Genomic DNA, 20,542 nt, shown 5'->3' with positions numbered 1-20,542 from the left:
CCCAGGTAAATCGAAGTCCAACATTGCACAGAAATATTTTTAAAATAGCATAGCCCTCACGCCGTAACCTGCCGACAACGGCTCCCACTCTTACATGAAGAAGGGCATAAAGAGCAAAAGATACGGTCCCATAACTATCAAGAATATACATAAGTACCAATAATATATTTCCACACAAAACACGTTCTTTTTATAAAACTTAAGTTTTTTAATAACCATTTAATTATATTATACATAATACAAAGTAATGAACACAGTCCTAAGTAATACAGATAGCTTAGGATAAAACCCACCCATAATTGGATCAAAGATTACTTCTAATATTTTAAGGAAATATATTATATCAACTATAACCTCTCAATACTTGGCTGTTCAAAGGATCCCAACGTAGTCATTACCACAGAGTTGCTCGAATTCGCCTCGAGCGGATCGGATGAAGTGAAATTGTGCTGTGCTGTGCGATTTCGACGACGGTAAACCACAGTTGCAAGTAATAAACCCAACAGAAGTACAAGTATGATTGTGATGCCAACGCCGAGACCGATCGCGGAACCCGGAATAACTATTGGAAAACAAGAGAGGAGATTGCCGAAACGAATAAAAATTTGTGTGTGAAAAAACCTTAAAGTTTTCTTTTGTATGGTCGCCTACCGGATTCACGCAGTCGCAGTGTAAAAATCGAAGTGCGTTTGTCGGCGAATGTGACGAATTGGCACTTCCATATGCCATAATCATCGCTGTTAGTTTCCATAATCTGCGCGCCACAATCCCCCCAAAGTAAACCGCGTCCATAATATTTCACGTGACTGTAATTCGACAGAGTTAAAAATAGAAATAATAAAATGAAATAAGTAAGGAGCTTACCCTGCGGTTTTGATGCTATGCGCTGTGCCCACCAGGTGTACACGTCCCAATGGATCGATAAATGCGCAATGGGTGAGTGGCTCCTCGAAGGCGCTCTGACAGATCAACTCCACCGCCTTGCCGCGTCTCAACTTCAGCGATTCAGTGAGTACCTCACCGACTTTCGGCTTAACTATAACCTAAAAACCCGAAAAACCCGAAAAACTTGTAAGTATTTAGCGGAAAGTGTAGTTCCAATGAAACTAACCTCAAAATTCTGCAGTACTTCTTTGGCATAGTCATGCCCGCGCGCGCCACAAATCCAGCTGCCTGCAATTACCGGCATATTGCTGAAATGACATTGACCATAGGTGCGTGTGCGCTCAAATCGTATGGAATCCGGAAAATATACCGTATTATTGGGATCACGTAGGTAACAATCGTATATAATGAAGGGTACTTCGCAGGTAAACAACTCGATGTTTTTATCTGTATCGTAAGCGTGAACTTGTTTTATATCGTTTAGTGTATTGAGCTCCTCAGCCATAATTTGTGCTTTCGGCTTGCCAATGTAGAAGAGACAACCTGTTGGCGGGACTACTTCTGTATTATATATACGCCATAGACCCAACTCAGATTCGTTGAGTGGCTTAGGGATTTCCAAGGCACACCGCTGCTTTGAATATCTGAAAATGGAAATAGTAAGAGGGAAATTAGTTCGACCCTAGGAAAACCATCAAGGATTGGTATGCAAAGTTTAGACGTGGTGAAATGAGAACCGAAGACATTGAACGCAGTGGACGTCCAAAAAAGGTTATTACCGACGAAAACATCAAAAAAATCCACAAAACTATTTTGGAAGACCGTAAAGTGAAGTTATTTAAGATAGCAGTCAGTCTAAAGATATCAACTGATAGTGTACGTCATATCATTTATTCACATAAAGGTATAAAAAGATCTGTGCAAAGTGGGTGCAGCCTGAGCTCACTTTTCACCAAAAACTTGGACGAGTTGATGATTCGGGGCTGTGTTCAAGCATAATAAAGCCGAGTTTTTGCATCAATTTGTGACAATGGATGAAATATGACTCCATCATTTTACTTCGAAGTCCAATCGACAGTCATCCGAGTAAACTGCACCTGATGAATCCGCTCCAATGCGTGGAAACAGGTCCGAATTTGAAGAAACAGAAATTGCTGTTTCACCAAGACAATACATTGTGTTATAAGTCGGTAAAAACGATGAAAAAATCCATGAATTGGGCTTCGAATTGCTTACGCATCCACCGTATTCTCCAGATCCGCCCCCCCGAGACTATTTCCTATTCTAAGATATCAAAAGAATGCTCGCTGGGAAGAAATTATCGTCGAATGAAGAGATGATCGCCGAAGCTGAGGCCTATTTTACAGCAAAGTACAAAACGTACTACAAAAATGGTATCGAAGAGTTGGAGGGTTCTAATAATCAGGATGATACACTGAAGGGAACTATGTTGAATAAAAAAAACGAACTTTGCCAAAAATATGGTATACCGGGGACTTTTCAATTGATATACTTATATTCTTCTTTGATGTCTGAGGGATTTCAAGTGAATTCTGAGAGCACAAAGAGAGCTTCATTATATCTAATAACCTGAATCGGCGAAAACTGATACGACTTTATGAAAGACCTTTTGTTCGAGCTGGAAAATTAAAGTGTGAATTATGAGTCTCTGAAGGAGTATGTTCAACATTACTAGACCGCTAGTAACACTTTATCGAAATTATACAGTGTTTGATCTGAACAGTACCCTTTTTTGACAGTCCAACCCAATTTCATTAGAATTTCAATTGAGGCGTAACCTTTGTCGAGTTTTAAATTTTCTCAAATCAAAGGATTACACTTGTCAGACAGTATCTTCTTCTTCTTCTTAATTGGCGTGGCCACCGTTTACGCGATTATTTCCGAGTTAACAACAGCGCGCCAGTCGTATCAAACCCACAAGTTAATTCAAACCAAAATGTGTTAGTTTAGCTAAAGAAATAAAAAGTCTGCATGCCCTAAGAACGTTATGTTTCTAAACTGAAGAACCGAACCGAAGAATACGCACTATAATTATAATTTTTTAAGATTTACAAAATGCATAATTTTACTCACAATGTGTCATAAGCCGAGTAACGTCCATTATACAATCCCTCCATAAGATACAACTCAGTCTTCCCATCTGGCGATTCGGCCTGACAGCCGCGTAGCTCACTTTTGAACTGGCAACGCATTACAATGCTGTCGTCGCCTTCCGTTACACTAGCCGTGGTATACAAACTGCTATTCTTAGCCTCAACAACTATGTGTTCATGGCTCTGCGTCATGCTGCCCCAATTTTTGGTATAACAATCGAATGTTCGATTCGGTTTTATGGTTGTATAAATATTGCACGAATTCCAAATCTGGTTTCTCTTATGATCGATGATTTTGCATTCCTTTGTCGCTGTGTCGGACAAACTGCAGGATATAGCGCCCTCTCCGATGGCCAACTGGACGCTAGTATTGAAGTGTTTCTTATGCGTAGCGAGTACGGAGAGCTTCAGCTCGCCGCGTTCATAATCACCAAACGCATTCTCAACCTCCAGCTTCCAAGTGTCCGCGGAAACGTAGGACACTTTATTAACGCGTACACCACAAACGGTACTGGAGAATGGTAAGACTTCCTCAGCATTCGCCGTTATGATGGCATTAGCGGCATTCAAGTCAAGCTTAATTTTCTCCTCAGCTATAAATGAAGAACACTGCAGAGTTATAGAAGTTGCTTACAAAAATTGGACGCACATTTATTTACCTCCAAATTGAAACCAACAATTCTCGATGGCACCAAAGGTCTTCGGTAAATCCAAGTAGGCCGTGAAACCCTCACCAGCCATTACGGACAGCGCGTCGCTCGGTCGCATCATGCCCGCACAGTGACGCGCAAAGGCGAGCGCCAGCAATACGAGTACGTTTATTTCAAAACGCATTTCGAAACAGTCCCAAACAGCAACAAACAACCACTGCAGCGGCAGTTAGACGATTCTACCTTCAGTTGCTTCCAATCGAAAACTCAATATGCACTCAAGCACTGTGTGTATAAATTAAAAATCCCGTCACGACTTGTGATCTCCGGTGCTCAGCTCGAAATGACATCAAACTAGATATTCTCTATTAGCGGCTAAAATGATTACCAGCATGCGTCTATGTCTGTCGGTGTGTATGTGAGCACGTACAAATGTCTCGGCGAGGTCCATATGAGAAGGCGTTAATCAGTTAGCATAACAAATAAATAAATACGAAATGCCAATATGCCAAATTTATCGTAAGTGTAAAGTAGAGACATACCTCAGCTCAAACGCTTGAGACGAAATCTGCGTTTGACTCGTTCCACATGCAAAGTCGCAGTGAAGAGTCTATTTGTCAACACTTTGAGATGTGATAAATCCACTTGAACAGCTGGCGCTTCAATCGAGAAATTAGTCAAAGCGGTTTCTATAAGGGTCAGAGTCGACGAAGTCGAAATAATTTTGTATAGAGAAAATTGTTAAAAATATTTTAGGTTAAGAAGTCGGTATATTGTTACACAAGAGCCACGAAGTTTAAAAAAAACATTGGGAAATCTTTCCTCTATTGGCGATAAGCCACTCTTAACGTTGGAATTTTTGACAATGTGTTACAAAATAAACTAGTGATGTGCACTGACCAAGAAACCTGATAATCTAGCCGTTAACCGTTAGCCGCTGTTGATACAAACACGGAATCGCTACTTAATGTCTGTTTTTGGAGTTATTTACCTTAGGAATTTTGAATTCGGTCGATGTTACTTAAAGTCTGGGAGACAAGTTAGCTGTAAATCGATATAACCGGGGTTTTCAACTCTGTTGGGTTCAAAATTATCAGTCGATATTGGTCGTTGGTAGTCAAAAAGTTTCTCCAAATTCGCTGAAATGGCATTTCAAATCACAGTTTCTTCGCCAAGAAGTCAGCATTTTGTTCTCTCTGACCACATTTCATTTCATTATTCTGGCAGTTCTGGCAGCGGTGTCAAAGACATTATCATACACACTTCTAAGTAAGAGGATATCGCTTCCTATCAAAAAATGCTCAAATTTTAACTAGAAGGACAAGTTGAGCAACATATGACAAATCAGCAAAATCGGCACGTTTGGCTGGATCTTTGTGGGCGTGGTAATTCTCGATTATGTACCTTTGAAAAGTAAACCGAGGTTATGAACCGAATGAGATATTAACTCGGTTAGTTCACCGAATCAAAAAAAGGTTTCAAGGTCTGGACTGAAGCATCGTCAGTTAGTTTGACATTTAGAAAATTTGTAATACCCTTCATAAATACAATGATTCCATGACGAAAATATAGCAGCCGTAGCTGAGAGTGTAGACGAAGACTGCGGAAAGTCGATTCGGCGCTGTTCGCAGCAACTCGGGCTGACGTATGGAACGACTCGGCACATTTTACATCCATATCTTAAATAGAAAGCGTACAAAATACAGCTTGTGCAAGAGCTGGAGCCGCTCGACCTTCCCAAGCGACTTCAACGAAACAAACAACGGTTTGGTGTGGTTTGTGAGCCGGCGGAATTATCGGTCTATATTGCTTCAAAAACGATGCCTGTGAGAACGTAACCGTCAATGGAGACCGTTATCGCACGTTTCCTGGGCCTCCCGTTAGATGACGTCGATGACAACACAGATAACCCTTACCATAACGGGGATTGATAACCATTGAAACAACAACAACAACCGTTATCGCGCATTTAATGCTTAAAGTTGAAGCTAGTAATTTCGGCGACATTTAGTTTCAACAAGACGGCGCCACTTCCAACACATCGCATCAATTAATGGATTTATTGAGAGAACACTTCGGAAGGCAGAAAAATTCTTTTTTGGATCGGTGGTTTTGAGCCCAAGATCACGTGATATCACACCATTCGACTTTTTCCTGTGGAGATATGTAAAGTCTAAAGAATATGCGGACAACCCGTTTCCCCGATTTCCGATTTAGCGCTTGGAACAAAACACCACGCATGTCATTCACCAGTTACCAGTCAAATTGGTCGAACAAGTATCGAAAATTGGACTCAACGGATGGACAATCATATAGGATCTCTGACGTTTCGTTTTGTGTGTTACAAACATCATAGTTCAGGATATAACAGTATATATTTATAGTGTTTTCATTCAGTAACCATACAAAGAAGAAGATAAGTTAGCAAAATTTAATCAACCAAATCCGATGGTCCACTTTCTAATACAGAACTTATAAATTTATATTTTGTTAAAAACTGCATACAGCTTCCCTTTCTATACCTTATCCATATATAATATGTATATATGTATGCACTGAAGTGCGTTTGTCATATGCGAATATAATGAAAGAATTTTTTCCCCAGATAAGTTTAGAACTTTAAACAAAAATAAAACTACAAAAAAAATTCAGTTAAAAAAACTATATAATTTGTATTATTAACTTTCAATAATTCTTAAACAATACCTTAGCGCCAGAAAGTATGCAGTAGATATTTTTTCTTTGAAATTATAAATATAATTTTGAAATTTGGAGCTTATTGTTTTTTTAACCGCAGAAAACATTCCTGAAGTAATTTGGATGAATGATCATACTGGTTAGGTATCCACTGTCGTGGAAACGTATGAAAGTCTCCTGCTTTGTCATCGTAGCAGCGACTTCACTCCAATTTATTGCTGAAAATGGCATCTAACGGTAGTACCAGAAATTGTACTCATTCATTGGTGTTGGATCTTAAAGAATGGAGTATTAAATGAATAAATTTGGTTTGTTGGAGTTCAGCGCCGGAGTAGGTAGTACTTCAATCAAATGACCAGAACGCAATTGTGTAAGGATGATTACGGTTTCACGAAGGCTTCTTTCTAGATGGATCCAAAAAGATTTACCCCATTTATTTGGAAGTTTTTGCGTATGATGTGTTTATAGGACAATATTGTCATCGTGTTCTTTCTGAAAATGTATTTTGGAGGTCATGTAAAGCAATCACAGAAAAATAGCTGTTTGTTGTTGTTATGGTGGAATATCAACACATTGTTTAAAAGAAAGCGCAAAGTTCACTATCATCGCAATCATTTCAATGCACCGACAGGCGTTCTACGGCAGCAGAATTATGCCGGATTTTAGCAGGTCTGTGATTTCGTAGTTCTAACTTTGTTAGTTCGGGTATATAGATCCAACGGCCTTGACACTGCGTCTACACACTGCTGTGTAGTTTAAAATCAGGTGCTCAAGAGTTTCTGGCTTCATGTCGTAAAACTGATAGCTTGTACTAGAAGCTATACCCGTGTTGAAAATGTGTTTTTTAAGCCTGCACTACATCAGCCTCGAAATACAACGCAGAATAACTCTTGCCAACAGGTGCTACTTCGGACTGAGTAAGAATTGAGAAGTAAAGTCTTCTCTTAAAGTCACGAACAAAGACAAAACCCTCCAAGTCACTCATCATCCGCTTCCTGCTATATTGTGTAGAGGCATAGACGATGACCACATCTGATGAGTCGGCGTTACAAGTTTTCGAAAGAAGGGTTCTATGAAAGATTTAGGCGAATACTGCAGCCGATAGAACGATGAGCTATACGTCAACGTTTACATAGTTAGACAGTAGTTTAGAGACAGCGGCTACGCTGGCTAAGTCATGTAGTCCGAATGGATGAAAATACTCCAGCTTCGAGAGTATTCGACGCAGTACCCGTCGGGAGGAGCAAAGGAAGAGGAAGACATCTACTAAGTTGGAAAGACCAGGTGTAAGATATAAATGAGCCTATAAAAATATAAAAAAAATATAATTTATGCATTCGTATGATTGAAATATTTATACTTACATACATATGCATTAGAAATCAGAAAGCTGGAATTATTTACCATTTTTAAAGTACCATTAACTTTCAATTTAATGAAATTTTGTAATAAATGTATTAGTGGATGTCGCTTGGAATTAAACAATTAATGGTATATTTTCCACTAGTCACTTTGGCATCGATAGAGTCTTACATATCTGAAATATTCCCTCAATTCTACAAACCATGAGAATATATTAAATAATAAGTCAAAACTATATGTTTTTATTATTTTATTTACTTTATGGTTATCGTTATGTGGTATTTAATTATTTTTATTATCATTGTGGTTACTAAATTCTCCAAATTTTATCCAAAATTATGTATGTATGCATGTAATGTATTTATGTATAATTATGTGTGTATGTACTTGTATATAAAAAGAATAAACACAATTTCATTGCAATTTCTACAGTACGTAATTAAAAACCGACGCATCCTGTTCGTTGGTGCCACGATTCGACGAACCGGAAGATTTATTTGAGCCATGAGCGATGGTCATTTGGTTGGTCTGGTGTATAACCGATGTGATGTCGCTTTGCGATGCTGATATATCCTTGCTCGTCAACACATCCGAACTACTCGAACCGGAAGAGATGTGTCGCTCTGTTAATCCATATTGTATGGGCTGATAACCGTGACTGGGATTATAGGTGGCTGAGTATGGCATATAGATTGGAGGATTCGGCAGAGGTCCAATGTCGCTTGTAATACTTTCCGTATCGGCATGACTGATATTTGAACGGCAATGTGTATTACGATCTTCATTAACGACATAATAGCACTGCTCAGAAAATGTCAGCTTGTTAACGGTATGTTTAATATAGTTGTTACGTAGCATTGCCGATACAATACGACGTGCTTCACGGCGATCTTGCACATCTTCAACATTCTCTAGTACCCAATTAACGGCATCGGCACCAATGAATGCCTTCGGTATGGTTATTTTCAGCCACATTCGATCTCTTATTTCTAAACCACTATCAGGCTTTGTCATGGCTTTTACAATTTCCTCCAAATTATTTTGATCCAAACGCTCTTTGATCGGCTCTGGTATATCGGGAATAATACTATCGTGTGCAGTCAATGCCTGAGTGTGTGCCACCCATGCGCCCGGATCGATGGGACGAACCGGCTCAGTTCGGGGTATGGTAAAGTAGCCTTTTGGATTTGGATCCCAGCATTTAGCTACAACCAATTTGATGGGACCAGGCTTCTGTACAACCTCACGCAGCACACGCACAGCCTCATCATTGGTCATGTTTTCAAAGTTTACTTCGTTTACTTGCAGTATCATATCGCCTGGTTCAATGCGACCATCTAACGCTACAGCGCCGCCCTTCATTATGCTTCCGACATATATTCCACCATCGCCGCCACGATTCGATTGGCCCACAATCGAAATACCCAGGAAATTAACCGCCTCCATGTTTATGGATACGGTGATGATATTCAACGACATTGTCGAGTCAGTTATCGATGAATAACTGGATGTGCGTGACATACTTGGAGCACGTTTTTTACGCCTTTGTGGTTTTTTACGCACCTGCAGTCTTTGAACGCTGCTGTAGTCGGTCATGTCACGATCAAGTGTTATTTCAGATTCAGTGCCAAACAGGCTGGTCGAATCTAAATCACTTGAGAGCACTGAAGCAGATTGATATGTAAGAGTATGTTGCATCATCGGATTTGTTATAACGCCAGTATTCGCTAAACCTACACCCATGCCTCCACCTCCGCCACCACCAACTCCCATAGAAGACATGCCTACACCCATCATGCCACCGACAACTCCTCCTCCACCACCGATTTTCTGTTGTTGAGCACCACGCATATTTGGACGCACCTCACATTCGCTTACTGGCAACTCCGAACAGTTATCAGACTGATTTGTACCGTCAGCTGAAACCAGCCAAGAAACTACTCGCCCATTGAAACAAGGCAATATAGTGGAGTCATCAGCAATTTCCTCTTTTACCACACCAAAATCCGCATCCATAGATTTAAAGAAATATTTGTAGTTGTTATTTTGTTTATTGAGCACCATTTTGAAGTCCTTTAGTGTAACCTGCGCCGAGGGTATGGGAATTTTCACCAAATAAGGGGTAGTCTCGTCATCAATGTGATAGATGACTTTTGTTTCATGACTATTCTTATCTGCGTCCATTTTGTTGTTGTGTGTGTATGTGTTTTATAAATTCGATAAGTGCTAAATTTATTTATTTGTTTTGTTTCCGTATCACTTTATATTTCAAGAATAATTGTTTTCATACACTCTTATTGTTTTTGCTATAACATTAATTTGCATCAATACATAGCATTTTAATACCCCGACGAAGTTTCAAGAATTTTTTTCTTTTGGGTTGGGTTAACAGTGGGGCTTGGGCGCTGCTCCTCCGCTGCTGTTCACCGAAGGCGTTGCTCGCGTCGGAGCATGTTTTTTAGCTTAAAATAGCGACGTTTTTACTTTTCTTCTTCACATATAACACAGATCGTATACGAAATGCTTAACTTATTCTCTAAAATTAATAAAAACTGATTTTCTTTTTGTTTACAAGTACTTTTTTACTAATTAATTACTGGAAAAAATACGCAGACAGCGAAAAAGCAGCAAAACTATTTGACATTCCGAATTTGAAATCCACACATGTGTGGATGATAAGTTCACGGTATACTTCGTGCAATACCCTGGAAGCAGTGTTGGAATTTTTAATGCACTGGCATCTAATACCAATAATATATATATTTTTAATATTAAATTTCTAAAACATATCTATGCAAAGTTTGTATATTTATATATAAATACTTTTTATTATGTAATATATTTAATAAACTAAATTTTTATCGAATTTTTACAAATCACGTTCGGCACAAATCCCACTTTTTCGGAGTCGTGTTATATGCAAATTTCAATACAGGCTTTATAATAATTGTGTGTTTTTTGAAAAAAATATTTGTTTGAAGTCAAATTGATTAATTTTTATTACATGTAGTAATTTTATTAAAATTTTGGCATTAATTTACATATATATCTGTTTATAATTCTTCTAATATTTTTAATGGCATCACTTTACAACCACCGTTAGGAAATGCAACCATGTGTATTCTTCTAAATCGAACGGGACTTTGAATTGAATAAATTGCCAAATTTTTCGTTTTTATTTGCTTTTCATTGCAACAAATGGTGCAAAAAAGTTGGTCTTAGTTCACTTGTTTTTATAGTGATTAAATTAGAATACATTGCATAAATTCCGCAATTATTTGTATTCAACAAACAGTGAAAGTTGTTAGGAACTAGAATTGTATAATTCCCTATTTTGGTATGTTTTTTTATTGTTAGCGCGTGGAAATATTTTCAAGAAGCACAACAACAAACCAACAGATTGCAAATCTTGTTGGATGCAGAATAATTGAAGGACACCACTAAAATTGGTGTTTATACTGTTTTGAAAAAAAGTGAATGTTTTGATATTGTACAATTTAAAAATCTTATTTTTATAATATAGTTTGTGGGCTGTGACTGTGACCTCTGGAAAAAAACTGTAAATATGGGAGTACCAAAATTTTTCCGCTACATCAGCGAACGTTACCCTTGCCTGAGTGAGTTGGCAAGAGAACAAAGTGTAAGTGTTAAATTTTTACTATGTTTTAAGGCAATTATCAACAACAATGTTTTTGAATTTCTCCTCCAGATTCCGGATTTTGACAATCTTTATCTTGACATGAACGGAATTATACATACATGTTCACATCCTGATGACAGCAACTTTCACTTTACTATTACAGAGGAAAACATGTTTAAAGACATTTTTAATTACATCGATAAGTTATTCTTTCTAATTAAGCCACAAAAGCTATTTTTTATGGCCGTTGACGGCGTAGCCCCTCGCGCTAAAATGAATCAACAGCGCAGTCGGCGTTTTCGCTCTGCCAAAGATGCTGAAATATTAGAAGCGAAAGCCAAAAGTCGCGGTGAAGTGCGTGAAACTGAACGCTTTGATAGCAACTGCATTACGCCTGGCACCGAATTTATGGTGCGTCTGCAAGAGGCACTGCGCTATTTCATAAAGAGTAAAATCAGTTCAGATCCATTATGGCAAAAGTGCCGTGTTATACTGAGTGGGCATGATGTAGGTCGAGTTATATTTTGTATAACGTTTAATTTACTCAAATACGTATGTATATATATTTAAATATATAATAACATTTTAGGCACCAGGCGAAGGAGAACATAAAATAATGGATTACATTCGATACCTCAAATCACAAAAAGACTATGATCCGAATACGCGCCACTGCCTCTATGGATTGGATGCAGATTTAATTATTTTGGGACAATGTACGCACGAGCTCCATTTCGTAGTATTGCGCGAAGAAGTAAAATTCGGACGTAAGACAAAGCAAGCTTCTGTTGAGGAGACGCGCTTTTTCCTACTACATTTAGGATTGTTGCGTGAATATCTAGAGCTGGAATTTGACGAATTAAAGAAAAATTATGACAATTTTAACATATCAAATCTTATCGATGACTGGGTACTGATGGGATTCCTTGTGGGCAATGATTTTATACCGCATTTGCCGTGTATGCATATCTCTTCAAATGCGTTGCCGTTATTATATAAGACCTATATCAAAGTTTACCCAACGCTTGGAGGTAACAGCATAACATTTTTTTTTATGAATTTTCCTTTTAAATTAATTAATTGTACTATTTTTAGGCAACATTAATGTGAAGGGAAAATTAAATTTGGAGCGTTTGGAGAAATATTTCGCCGAACTTTCGAATGTCGAATACGAAATATTTCAGGAAAATCACGCAGATTTGAAATATTTCGAAGCCAAACAAACTAAAAACGGCATAGATGAAGCATTCGATTTTGATGTAAATGAGATAACGTTGGACAATCAAGATGCTGATCTCGCTGATCTAATTGAGAGCAGCAGACAGGTGAGCACATGAAGCCATTCCAATAACTATTTTTTAATAATTGCTTTTTTTTACAGTTCTTAGAAGATGACAACGAAGATTTGTCCGATGAAGAACAACACTTGGCGGATGAGTTTGAGACTTATAAACGCAATTATTATATGAATAAGTTGAATCAAAACGATATGAATTGGTAAATACATGATTATAATGGTGGTAACGATATAAAAATATATAATAAATTTTACAAATTATAGTGAATCAAAGCGTGAGCAAGCTATTTGTTACATAACCGCACTTCAATGGATTTTGGACTACTACTACAGAGGTGTGCAGTCATGGGATTGGTATTATCCCCATCATTATGCACCGTTTATCAGTGACCTGAAAAACTTTAAAGACTATAGAATTAAGTTTAATTTGGGTGAACCGTTCCTGCCATTCGAACAGGTAAGTTAACCACACAAATGAGAAAATACAAAACAAAAATTTAACTGCAATTTATATAAAGCTCTTAGCTGTGCTACCAGCCGCTAGCAAGGACTTGTTGCCGGAAGCATACCGTGAACTAATGACCAGCACCACCAGCGAGTTGCTCGAGTTTTATCCAAAAGACTTCGAAACCGATTTAAATGGCAAGAAACACGAATGGGAAGCGGTCGTCCTAATACCATTCATTGACGAAGTAAGCAACGCACACATGTTACTAGTTTATACTTACTAATTAAATTTTAATATATGCATATTCTTAGAAACGTTTGCTAGATGCAATGAGAGCTTGCGAAAAAAATCTCACACCAGCCGAAATGAAGCGAAATCGTCATGGTCCAATGCAACAGTACGATTATCATCCGGAATCGCAAGGCAGCGCGCCCGGTATATTCTCGTTAAGACCGTTATATAGTGTGTTCTGCACCGAACAGCAGATTTGGTCGAAAGAAATCGCTGTGCCGTCCGACAAGACTGTATGTGTGGAGCTGCCAAATGCCGCACGTACAGTCTTCTTCCCTGGCTTTCCGACCATGAAGCATCTGAAATACGACGTATGTTGAGTTTAACTGTTACTTTTTATATATTGTCCATTAATGCCATTTCTTACATAGTTCGAGTTGAAATTTGCGCGCGTACGCGTTTTCGAGCAACCAAGTCGCAGCGAAAATCTAATACTGAAGCCACATATGCGCAAGGGATTAGATGATATTTACACTGTTGCTGAAAAGTATTTGAATCAAGTCGTTTACACTGGCTGGCCGCATTTGATCAAATCCAAAGTAGTTGGCATATCCAACAGGGAAAAATACATTGACGCCGAAGGCATAAAAGACATGGAACCAAGGCTATTTCAAATCCACATGAAGACGGCACAGGAACAGTAAGTTGTTGTTGTTGTGACGGGTACCCAGTAAGTGCTTAAATATGCTTGCTTGTGCCCAAACTACTTGACTTATTATGATTAACTATGATTTATATATTTTTGTTTTTTTTTCCCCCCTCCTCCAGCCTCAGCACACGCATGGGCATTGAATTGGACGACTTTTCGGTGCTGGTGCATGTGCGCGTACACATAGGCACCACTTGCGTTTGTGGCAATCAAGGCAAGATCATCGTCAACGATGCCTGGGGCTATTCGGTGACCGCCTATCCGGCGCAGGTTAGTTTAAAATTTGTTGTTGTCCTTAAATATTTTTTAAGCTATACCGTTATTTATTCGCAGGCTGTAGTTTCTGAGATTGCTGTACAAAAAAGCGTGGTGACGCAGCCCAAAAAGGTGGAGAACTTCTTTCCTACCGACAGTACAGTGTTCTTCTTAGGCAGTCCTTACTTTGGTAGCGAAGGCACTGTACTTAATCCCATGCTCGTATATGAATGTGGTCGTTTGAAAGGTATAACAACGCTTATAACATTATTTTGTTCATTTATTTAATAATTTTAATTACAGTAAATATAACGGTACTCCCCGAGCCTGATTTCACGGCCGCACGGCTCTTGCAACACAAATTGGAGCGTGACTACGTGAATTCCTTCCAAGTTGCCACCACAGTTAGTGTACAAATGCGTTGTCTTGGTCGCGTGACTGGCACGGTTTTGGTGGTGGCGGGCGCGCGGCGAAAGGAATTGCCGGAGAATGTGTCTAAGGTCAATATTGGCTTGCAGCTTAAATTTCCCAAGCAGGTATGTGTGTGTTAGAGTAAAGAAGCTCATTATTTAGTATGATTTTAATTTTATTGTTTTTCTTTGCAGCAAGAAGAGCGCGCAGGCTATTGCCGTCGCATAAACAATCAGTGGTTTTATTCATCCAAAGCCATATCGCTGATACAAGAGTATTATTTAAAGTATCCCATGGTTTTTGATTACTTAAGTCGCTCCTCGGAGCGCAATGAATTCTGCTTTGAAGAAGATCTCTTCCCCGAAGAAGTCGGTGAGCATAAATTAGATGAGATTATCACGTGGCTAAAGAGCCAAGAACATGTAAAGGCAGACAGACGTTTATGTGGCTCACAAACAATGGAGAAGGAAGCCGTTGAGAGCGTGCTGGACGCCATCGAACAATTAAAGGTATTACATGGAAAAACATTAAAAATAAAAATGGGATTGAAAATTTTTTATACAAAAATTAAATTTTTAATCCAAGATGTTGGAATCAAAAATGAAAAATCCAATTTTTAATCCACAATTTTTGAATTTAAAATTTTGCCACCCTTTTTTGTATTTATTTTTGATTTGTTTTTATTTTTTTTTTGTCTATTTTATTTTTGATTTTATTTTTTTTTTCAATTCTCTTTTTGATTTGTTTTATAATTTTATTTTTTATTCTTTTTTGTCTTTTTTTTTTTGATTTCTTTTAACTTTTTTTTTAATTTTATTTCTGATTTGTTTTATAATTTTACTTTTGATTTTTTTAATTTTATTTTTTTTTATTTATTTCTGATTTTTCTTTTAATTTAATTTTTGATTTGTTTTATAATTTTATTTTTATTTAATTTTGATTTGTTTTTTAAAGATCGGAAGAGCACACGTCTGTTTTATAATTTTACTTTTGATTTGTTTTATATTTTTTACTTTTTTTTTTAATTAAAAATTTTTTTTTTTTTAATTTAATTTTTGATTTGTTTTATTAATTTTATAATTTTATTTAATTTTAATTTTTTTTTAATAAAACTTTTTTATGTTATTTATTTTAATTTTAATTTAATTTTTTATTTAATTTTTTGTATTTTTTAATTAAATTTTTTTATTTAATATTTTTAAAATTTTTTTTTTCTGTATTTAATTTTGATTTTTTCAATTTTATTTTTATTCTTGTTTCTAGACTTTACCTGTGAAGACTGTAAAGCTGCAAGTGAAGCCCCACCTGCTGCTCAAACCTGACGTAACGCTGGCAAATATCTACAAGCCCAAACGACCTGTGAAATTATTCGATCGTGTGGTGGTGGTGAAGACCACCTACATGGTACCGCTAGGTGCGAAGGGCACCGTAATCGGCGTGTATCCGATAACCGATCCGAACCCAGTGCGCATGGAATGTGTGAAGTCCGTAGACATATTCTATGAGATACTCTTCGATAAGCATCTGCCGAGCGGCAACGATGTGTACGGTATTGCCGAGGAGCGCGTTTACAGGGTATCGGAGTCGGCGTTGTTACACATTTTCGCACAAGGTGAGTGACAGATTTTTTTTTACTTTATATTTGTATATATTCTACTTCACACCTTTTATGTTTTCTCTCTTCCCCCCATATGATAGATAACAAACAAAACGAAATGCAGGACACGAAGCCGAATCAATTACCAAACGAAGACAGAGATGTGCAGAACAATCACAATGGCTTTGCACAAACACAAAAACAACAACAACAGCAGCTGACGCCACAACAGTCGAGCGAGCCAAGTGAACCGAGCGGCTCCAACGAGCCTAGCAGCAGTAATAATGCGAAAATTAGCATACTGCAACCGAGAACCGAGCCGCCGAAGGCATTGTTGCCCGCGCAAAGCACATATAAACGTGCCGGTGGTGGCGGTGCAATTGACGCCGATGACTTCTGGATGCCAGCGGCGGAAACCAAAGTGAAGCACACGGTGGCGAAAGAACTAGCGCTGGCCAATGCGGAGCAAAGGAATGGCAAAATCCAAAGCAAAGTAATTGATTCGACGACAAAAGGCGAATATACAACGGCGAAATCGGAGAATCCACAAGAGCAGCTAATGCAAAAGTTACTACTCGGCAACCGAACAGCCGCCCCGAAAACGGCGAATGTAAGCGAAGCGAGCGATTGTCAAGCGGGCACGCAAGCGTTGAAGAGTCTGCTCGGTGTCGGTTTGAACCCAGCCACTGTGCAGCCGCAAACGAATCAAAAGGACAAGAGCGACGGCCCGCAACCGTTGAAGAAACAGTTACCTCAACCGCCGGCTGGTTGGCGCAGCGATGCGCAGCAAGCACAACAACTGCCACCAAATAGGCGGCAACATTATCAAGCGCTCAACCGACCGCTGCAGCCCATTTTCCCACTACAGCAACAGCAACAACAGCCACCACAATTGGCTCCACCGCTGATACCTTACGGAGCCGTCAATAGGCTGCCTGGCCAGCCGATGCCACCACCGCCGCCAACACACTACAACAACATGGGTTGTGGCTGCTATCCACCAAAGATGCTTCATGCGCCAGTGTACCCAATGCAGCAGCACACACCGCCACACCCGCCGCTGCTGCCCTTCCAAGTAAGCTGCTTACGACATTTTCTCACCGACAGACATCTAATTTTTATTCCTTCGTTTTTTTTTTTGCTTCCTTTAGATGATCCATCCGATTAATGAAAAGCCCCTACCTAACGCCACAACGGAGAACATGGGTCATGCGCGAAGCGCCTTCATACCGCTGCAGGTGCTGCGCGGCAACGCCCATCAGCAGGCACAAGCGCACGTCCCGGCATCACCGCAACAGCCTACGCCGCACCAAGAGCGCCAGCGCACCGTCAGCGCCGTCAAAGGCGCACCCATAAACACCAAGAAGGCCAACGTGCAGGCGCTGCAGCAAAATGTAAGTTAATAATTCTCTAAAAAAACAGATTTTCTATATTCAAACACTGCTTGCAGTTGAGCAAATTGCAAATCATGTCCGAAGCATCAAACACGCAGAATCTGCCACAAAATGCGCAACAGCTGCCGGAGCAAAGCAGCACAGAAGCAACTAGTACCGCCAAGAATGAGGGCTGCAGCGCTAAAGCTGAGGTATTTAATTTTGTTTTTGCTTTTTTCTTGTTACTTCACTCACTAAATTTCTTGCCTTTGCAGCAGCCGAGAAGAAAACGTTCGCCGCGCGTCCCGAAGATCGGCGCACGTTTTGACAACGCTCAGTGAGCTATTTTCTTTGTGTGAAACTATAGAGGCAGCTATTGTTGATCAAATAGCTGTCGAACACATCCATACCTTTTTATAAAAAAAATATAAAAAAAATCCAAAAAAATTTAAAATTAAAAAATTTCGAAAATCACAAAAAAAGAGGAAAATTATATGCAGCGCATTTTTAAGTCCTACAAATTTCGCAAAATTGTTTTACGTTTAATTGCTAGTTGCTAGAGTTAAATTTGGAGTATCTCATGTTGTTTGACCATTCAGTTTGTTTTCCCAACGAGCTTCACATGTAAATTATTGGACATCTGCATATGCATACATATGTAGGCTTAAATATATAAATTATTGTATAGCTGCATATTGTTTTTTCCGATGATGAATCGCATCACATAATTACATTAATCTAAATCTAGCGCTATTTAAGAAAAAAAGCAAAGAAAAAAATTCCGCAAGTAAGCTTAATTATTCGATATACAAACTTTACTAATGCTAACGTATGCATACATACATACATATATAAATATATATACATATATGTATTCCCCATGCCCAATCTCATATTTTGTAAAAAAGTACACACACACACACTTCATGTATGTAAATTATTTTAATTATTGTAATTAGTTTAACGGTTAAGTGTTAAAAAGAAGCGCTTGGCCGCGCCTAGACTTACAACTATATATGTATATGTATTAGCTGGCCATATTATGTACATTAATAGTAACAACCAAACAACAAAAAATTGGGCATACAGCAAAAAATAACAAATATTGTTTTTATTATATCCTGCACAGGATCATGAACTTTGTAACATTCAGAAGAAAACGTCAGAGACGCTCAAAGTTAAATATATTGGGTGATCGAAAAAGTATTTTCGTATTTTGTCAATAGATGTCGTTGCAGTCGTATATCACCTGTGCTACTAATCACATTGTGTTGTAGCGACAGAATTCTGCCAAGTTAACAGTCCTTGGCCGGATAAAAATCCGGGTCCGTTCCGGTTACGTAGACCCGACTGTCGTGGGAATCACACAATCACATTGTGTCATACCATATAGTGCTGGAAAGGTGAGATTTTAAGCTTCATTTAACGAAAAAAAAATAAAATTCAGCGAAGTTGGAATAAAGTTACAGAAAAAATGGAAGAATGCCACGCAAGCCACCAATAAAATTTTTGAAGTTCACGGAGACAATGCTGTCTCAGTTCGTGAAGCACAACAATGGTTCGCTCGCTTTCGTTCTGGAAATTTCGAAAGTTCGATTTACACTAATGAAAGCTTTGCACTGATCGAATAAGTCTCTAGCGGAAAAAATGGCAAAAAGTGGTACATATTTGTTTATTTATTTTGTAGTATAAAGATTAAAAAAAATAGTTGAAGTTTGATTGAAAATACGAAAAGACTTTTCCGACTACGAATATGAATGCTCAGATGATATAACGAGCGGAGTCGATTTAATCATGCCCGTCTGTGCAATCTCTAAATTACTCTGACACGTCCTTATCTTCCTAAAAAGTTGCTCATTTGTCGGTACCGCCGTTATCGAACCACTATAAGACCGCCTTACATACTCATCGATCAAAATCAATCCAGAACTCATCTTTACGCAGCTTCGTTCTTGATTCTCTAGCAGGTTAAACTCCCACTTTTCCGGAATCGCCCCAGACATACCAAATACATATATGTGCAATGAGTCCCTACATGACTCTAACCACCTCTTTGCATGACCAGTTAACCTTACACATCCGACACCCCTCACCCGACGGTCCATCCCCGTCGAAAGAGGATAGTGGAAAGCTGGCGGAACAGATAGACGATTCGACGTTCTGCACAATGAATGACGAAGCCCGTATCAGAATTATGGGTTGGTGGTAGTCTGATAAATTGCATAACCTGGCGATCCATGCTGATTCTGGTCACAGCCCATAATTATCTCGATCCAGAAACCTCACATGTTTATTTCTGTGGATAACCGTACCTTCGTTGACTTTAACAAAACTTACTGGGTCGGCTTCACAGAATTTCATGAGAACACTTTCACCGCATTACCAATTTCTTCGGACGTGATCGTTTGCGATCGTCAATTCCGCAAGGTGATCGCAGCTGCTACCGCTCACTTCATCCCTGCTGGAAGAATTGCGGAACACGTTTTAGCGTGAGCTCAAGACGCCATACCGATCCCTGTGATATCCAACATGAGATATCAATTTTGAGATACGAGAAATGGTAAATCAACATAAGTGGATAGAGCACCTGAAGTCTTGCAACCTCTCCACCTATGTGAGAAAACTTTGGACTACTGCCAAGACTTTGTCTAACCCGAAGAGAAATGAAATACAATTCAAAGGCCATGCCTCTTCAGACCCGAAGAAGTGCGCGAGTTATTTTAGCTGGCAATTCACACTGCACCCTTCGGTAGATAAAGCCAAATGATGTGTTACACAACGGCTGCGCAAAATGTCATAAGGCTGTGCACTACTTTCACCGATGAGGAGATTCGGAGTGTCATCAATAAAGCAAAAACCTCCAATTTCATTGG

General features: G+C 38.8%; 3 protein-coding genes across 4 annotated transcripts; 1 reads left to right on the top strand and 2 right to left on the bottom strand.

Annotated features, from left to right (window-relative positions):
* Window positions 1-244: 244 nt before the first annotated feature.
* Window positions 245-4,250, bottom strand: LOC120774936. Of its 2 annotated transcripts, none has more exons than XM_040104815.1 (6): window positions 3,659-4,250; window positions 2,980-3,592; window positions 1,112-1,529; window positions 865-1,043; window positions 652-806; window positions 245-562 (listed from the first exon to the last, which is right to left on the bottom strand). In XM_040104815.1, exons 1-6 carry the CDS (start codon window positions 3,831-3,833, stop codon window positions 348-350), a joined length of 1,755 nt encoding a protein of 584 aa, XP_039960749.1. In that variant the 5' UTR covers window positions 3,834-4,250; the 3' UTR covers window positions 245-347. The 2 variants fall into 2 exon arrangements, with proteins under 2 accessions (XP_039960749.1, XP_039960750.1); XM_040104816.1 differs by having other exon boundaries at window positions 474-562; window positions 622-806.
* A 3,703-nt stretch (window positions 4,251-7,953) lies between these two features.
* On the bottom strand, window positions 7,954-10,340 carry LOC120775191 (segment polarity protein dishevelled). The gene has a single exon (XM_040105246.1). The coding sequence runs from the start codon at window positions 9,890-9,892 to the stop codon at window positions 8,135-8,137; it is 1,758 nt and encodes a 585-aa protein (XP_039961180.1). The 5' UTR covers window positions 9,893-10,340; the 3' UTR covers window positions 7,954-8,134.
* A 569-nt stretch (window positions 10,341-10,909) lies between these two features.
* On the top strand, window positions 10,910-18,768 carry LOC120774076 (5'-3' exoribonuclease 1). The gene is made up of 19 exons (XM_040103394.1): window positions 10,910-11,045; window positions 11,232-11,348; window positions 11,418-11,855; window positions 11,938-12,379; window positions 12,444-12,673; window positions 12,730-12,845; window positions 12,910-13,102; window positions 13,164-13,337; window positions 13,405-13,695; window positions 13,756-14,024; window positions 14,153-14,303; window positions 14,367-14,535; window positions 14,592-14,824; window positions 14,894-15,208; window positions 15,963-16,311; window positions 16,398-17,371; window positions 17,448-17,690; window positions 17,747-17,881; window positions 17,945-18,768. The coding sequence occupies exons 2-19, from the start codon at window positions 11,274-11,276 to the stop codon at window positions 18,008-18,010; spliced, it is 4,863 nt and encodes a 1,620-aa protein (XP_039959328.1). The 5' UTR covers window positions 10,910-11,045; window positions 11,232-11,273; the 3' UTR covers window positions 18,011-18,768.
* The last annotated feature ends 1,774 nt before the right edge of the window (window positions 18,769-20,542 follow it).

Source organism: Bactrocera tryoni, chromosome 4 (assembly GCF_016617805.1).
Source record: "Bactrocera tryoni isolate S06 chromosome 4, CSIRO_BtryS06_freeze2, whole genome shotgun sequence".
Taxonomy (NCBI): Eukaryota; Metazoa; Arthropoda; class Insecta; order Diptera; family Tephritidae; genus Bactrocera; species Bactrocera tryoni.
The sequence above is the reverse complement of the archived record's forward strand: the minus strand, read 5'-3'. Positions and strand labels throughout refer to the sequence as shown.

Bases quoted from the DNA above. Each gene is read 5' to 3' on its own strand.
- LOC120774936 (XM_040104815.1), bottom strand. From the start codon at position 3,833: ATGCGTTTTGAAATAAACGTACTCGTATTGCTGGCGCTCGCCTTTGCG. The intron at 3,593-3,658 runs GTAAATAAATGT...CTTCATTTATAG, and splicing joins TTGTTGGTTTCAATTTGGAG to CTGAGGAGAAAATTAAGCTT. The intron at 563-651 runs GTAGGCGACCAT...GTTTTCCAATAG, and splicing joins ACTGCGACTGCGTGAATCCG to TTATTCCGGGTTCCGCGATC.
- LOC120775191 (XM_040105246.1), bottom strand. From the start codon at position 9,892: ATGGACGCAGATAAGAATAGTCATGAAACAAAAGTCATCTATCACATT.
- LOC120774076 (XM_040103394.1), top strand. From the start codon at position 11,274: ATGGGAGTACCAAAATTTTTCCGCTACATCAGCGAACGTTACCCTTGC. The intron at 14,025-14,152 runs GTAAGTTGTTGT...CCCCTCCTCCAG, and splicing joins ATGAAGACGGCACAGGAACA to CCTCAGCACACGCATGGGCA. The intron at 14,536-14,591 runs GTATAACAACGC...TTTTAATTACAG, and splicing joins TGAATGTGGTCGTTTGAAAG to TAAATATAACGGTACTCCCC.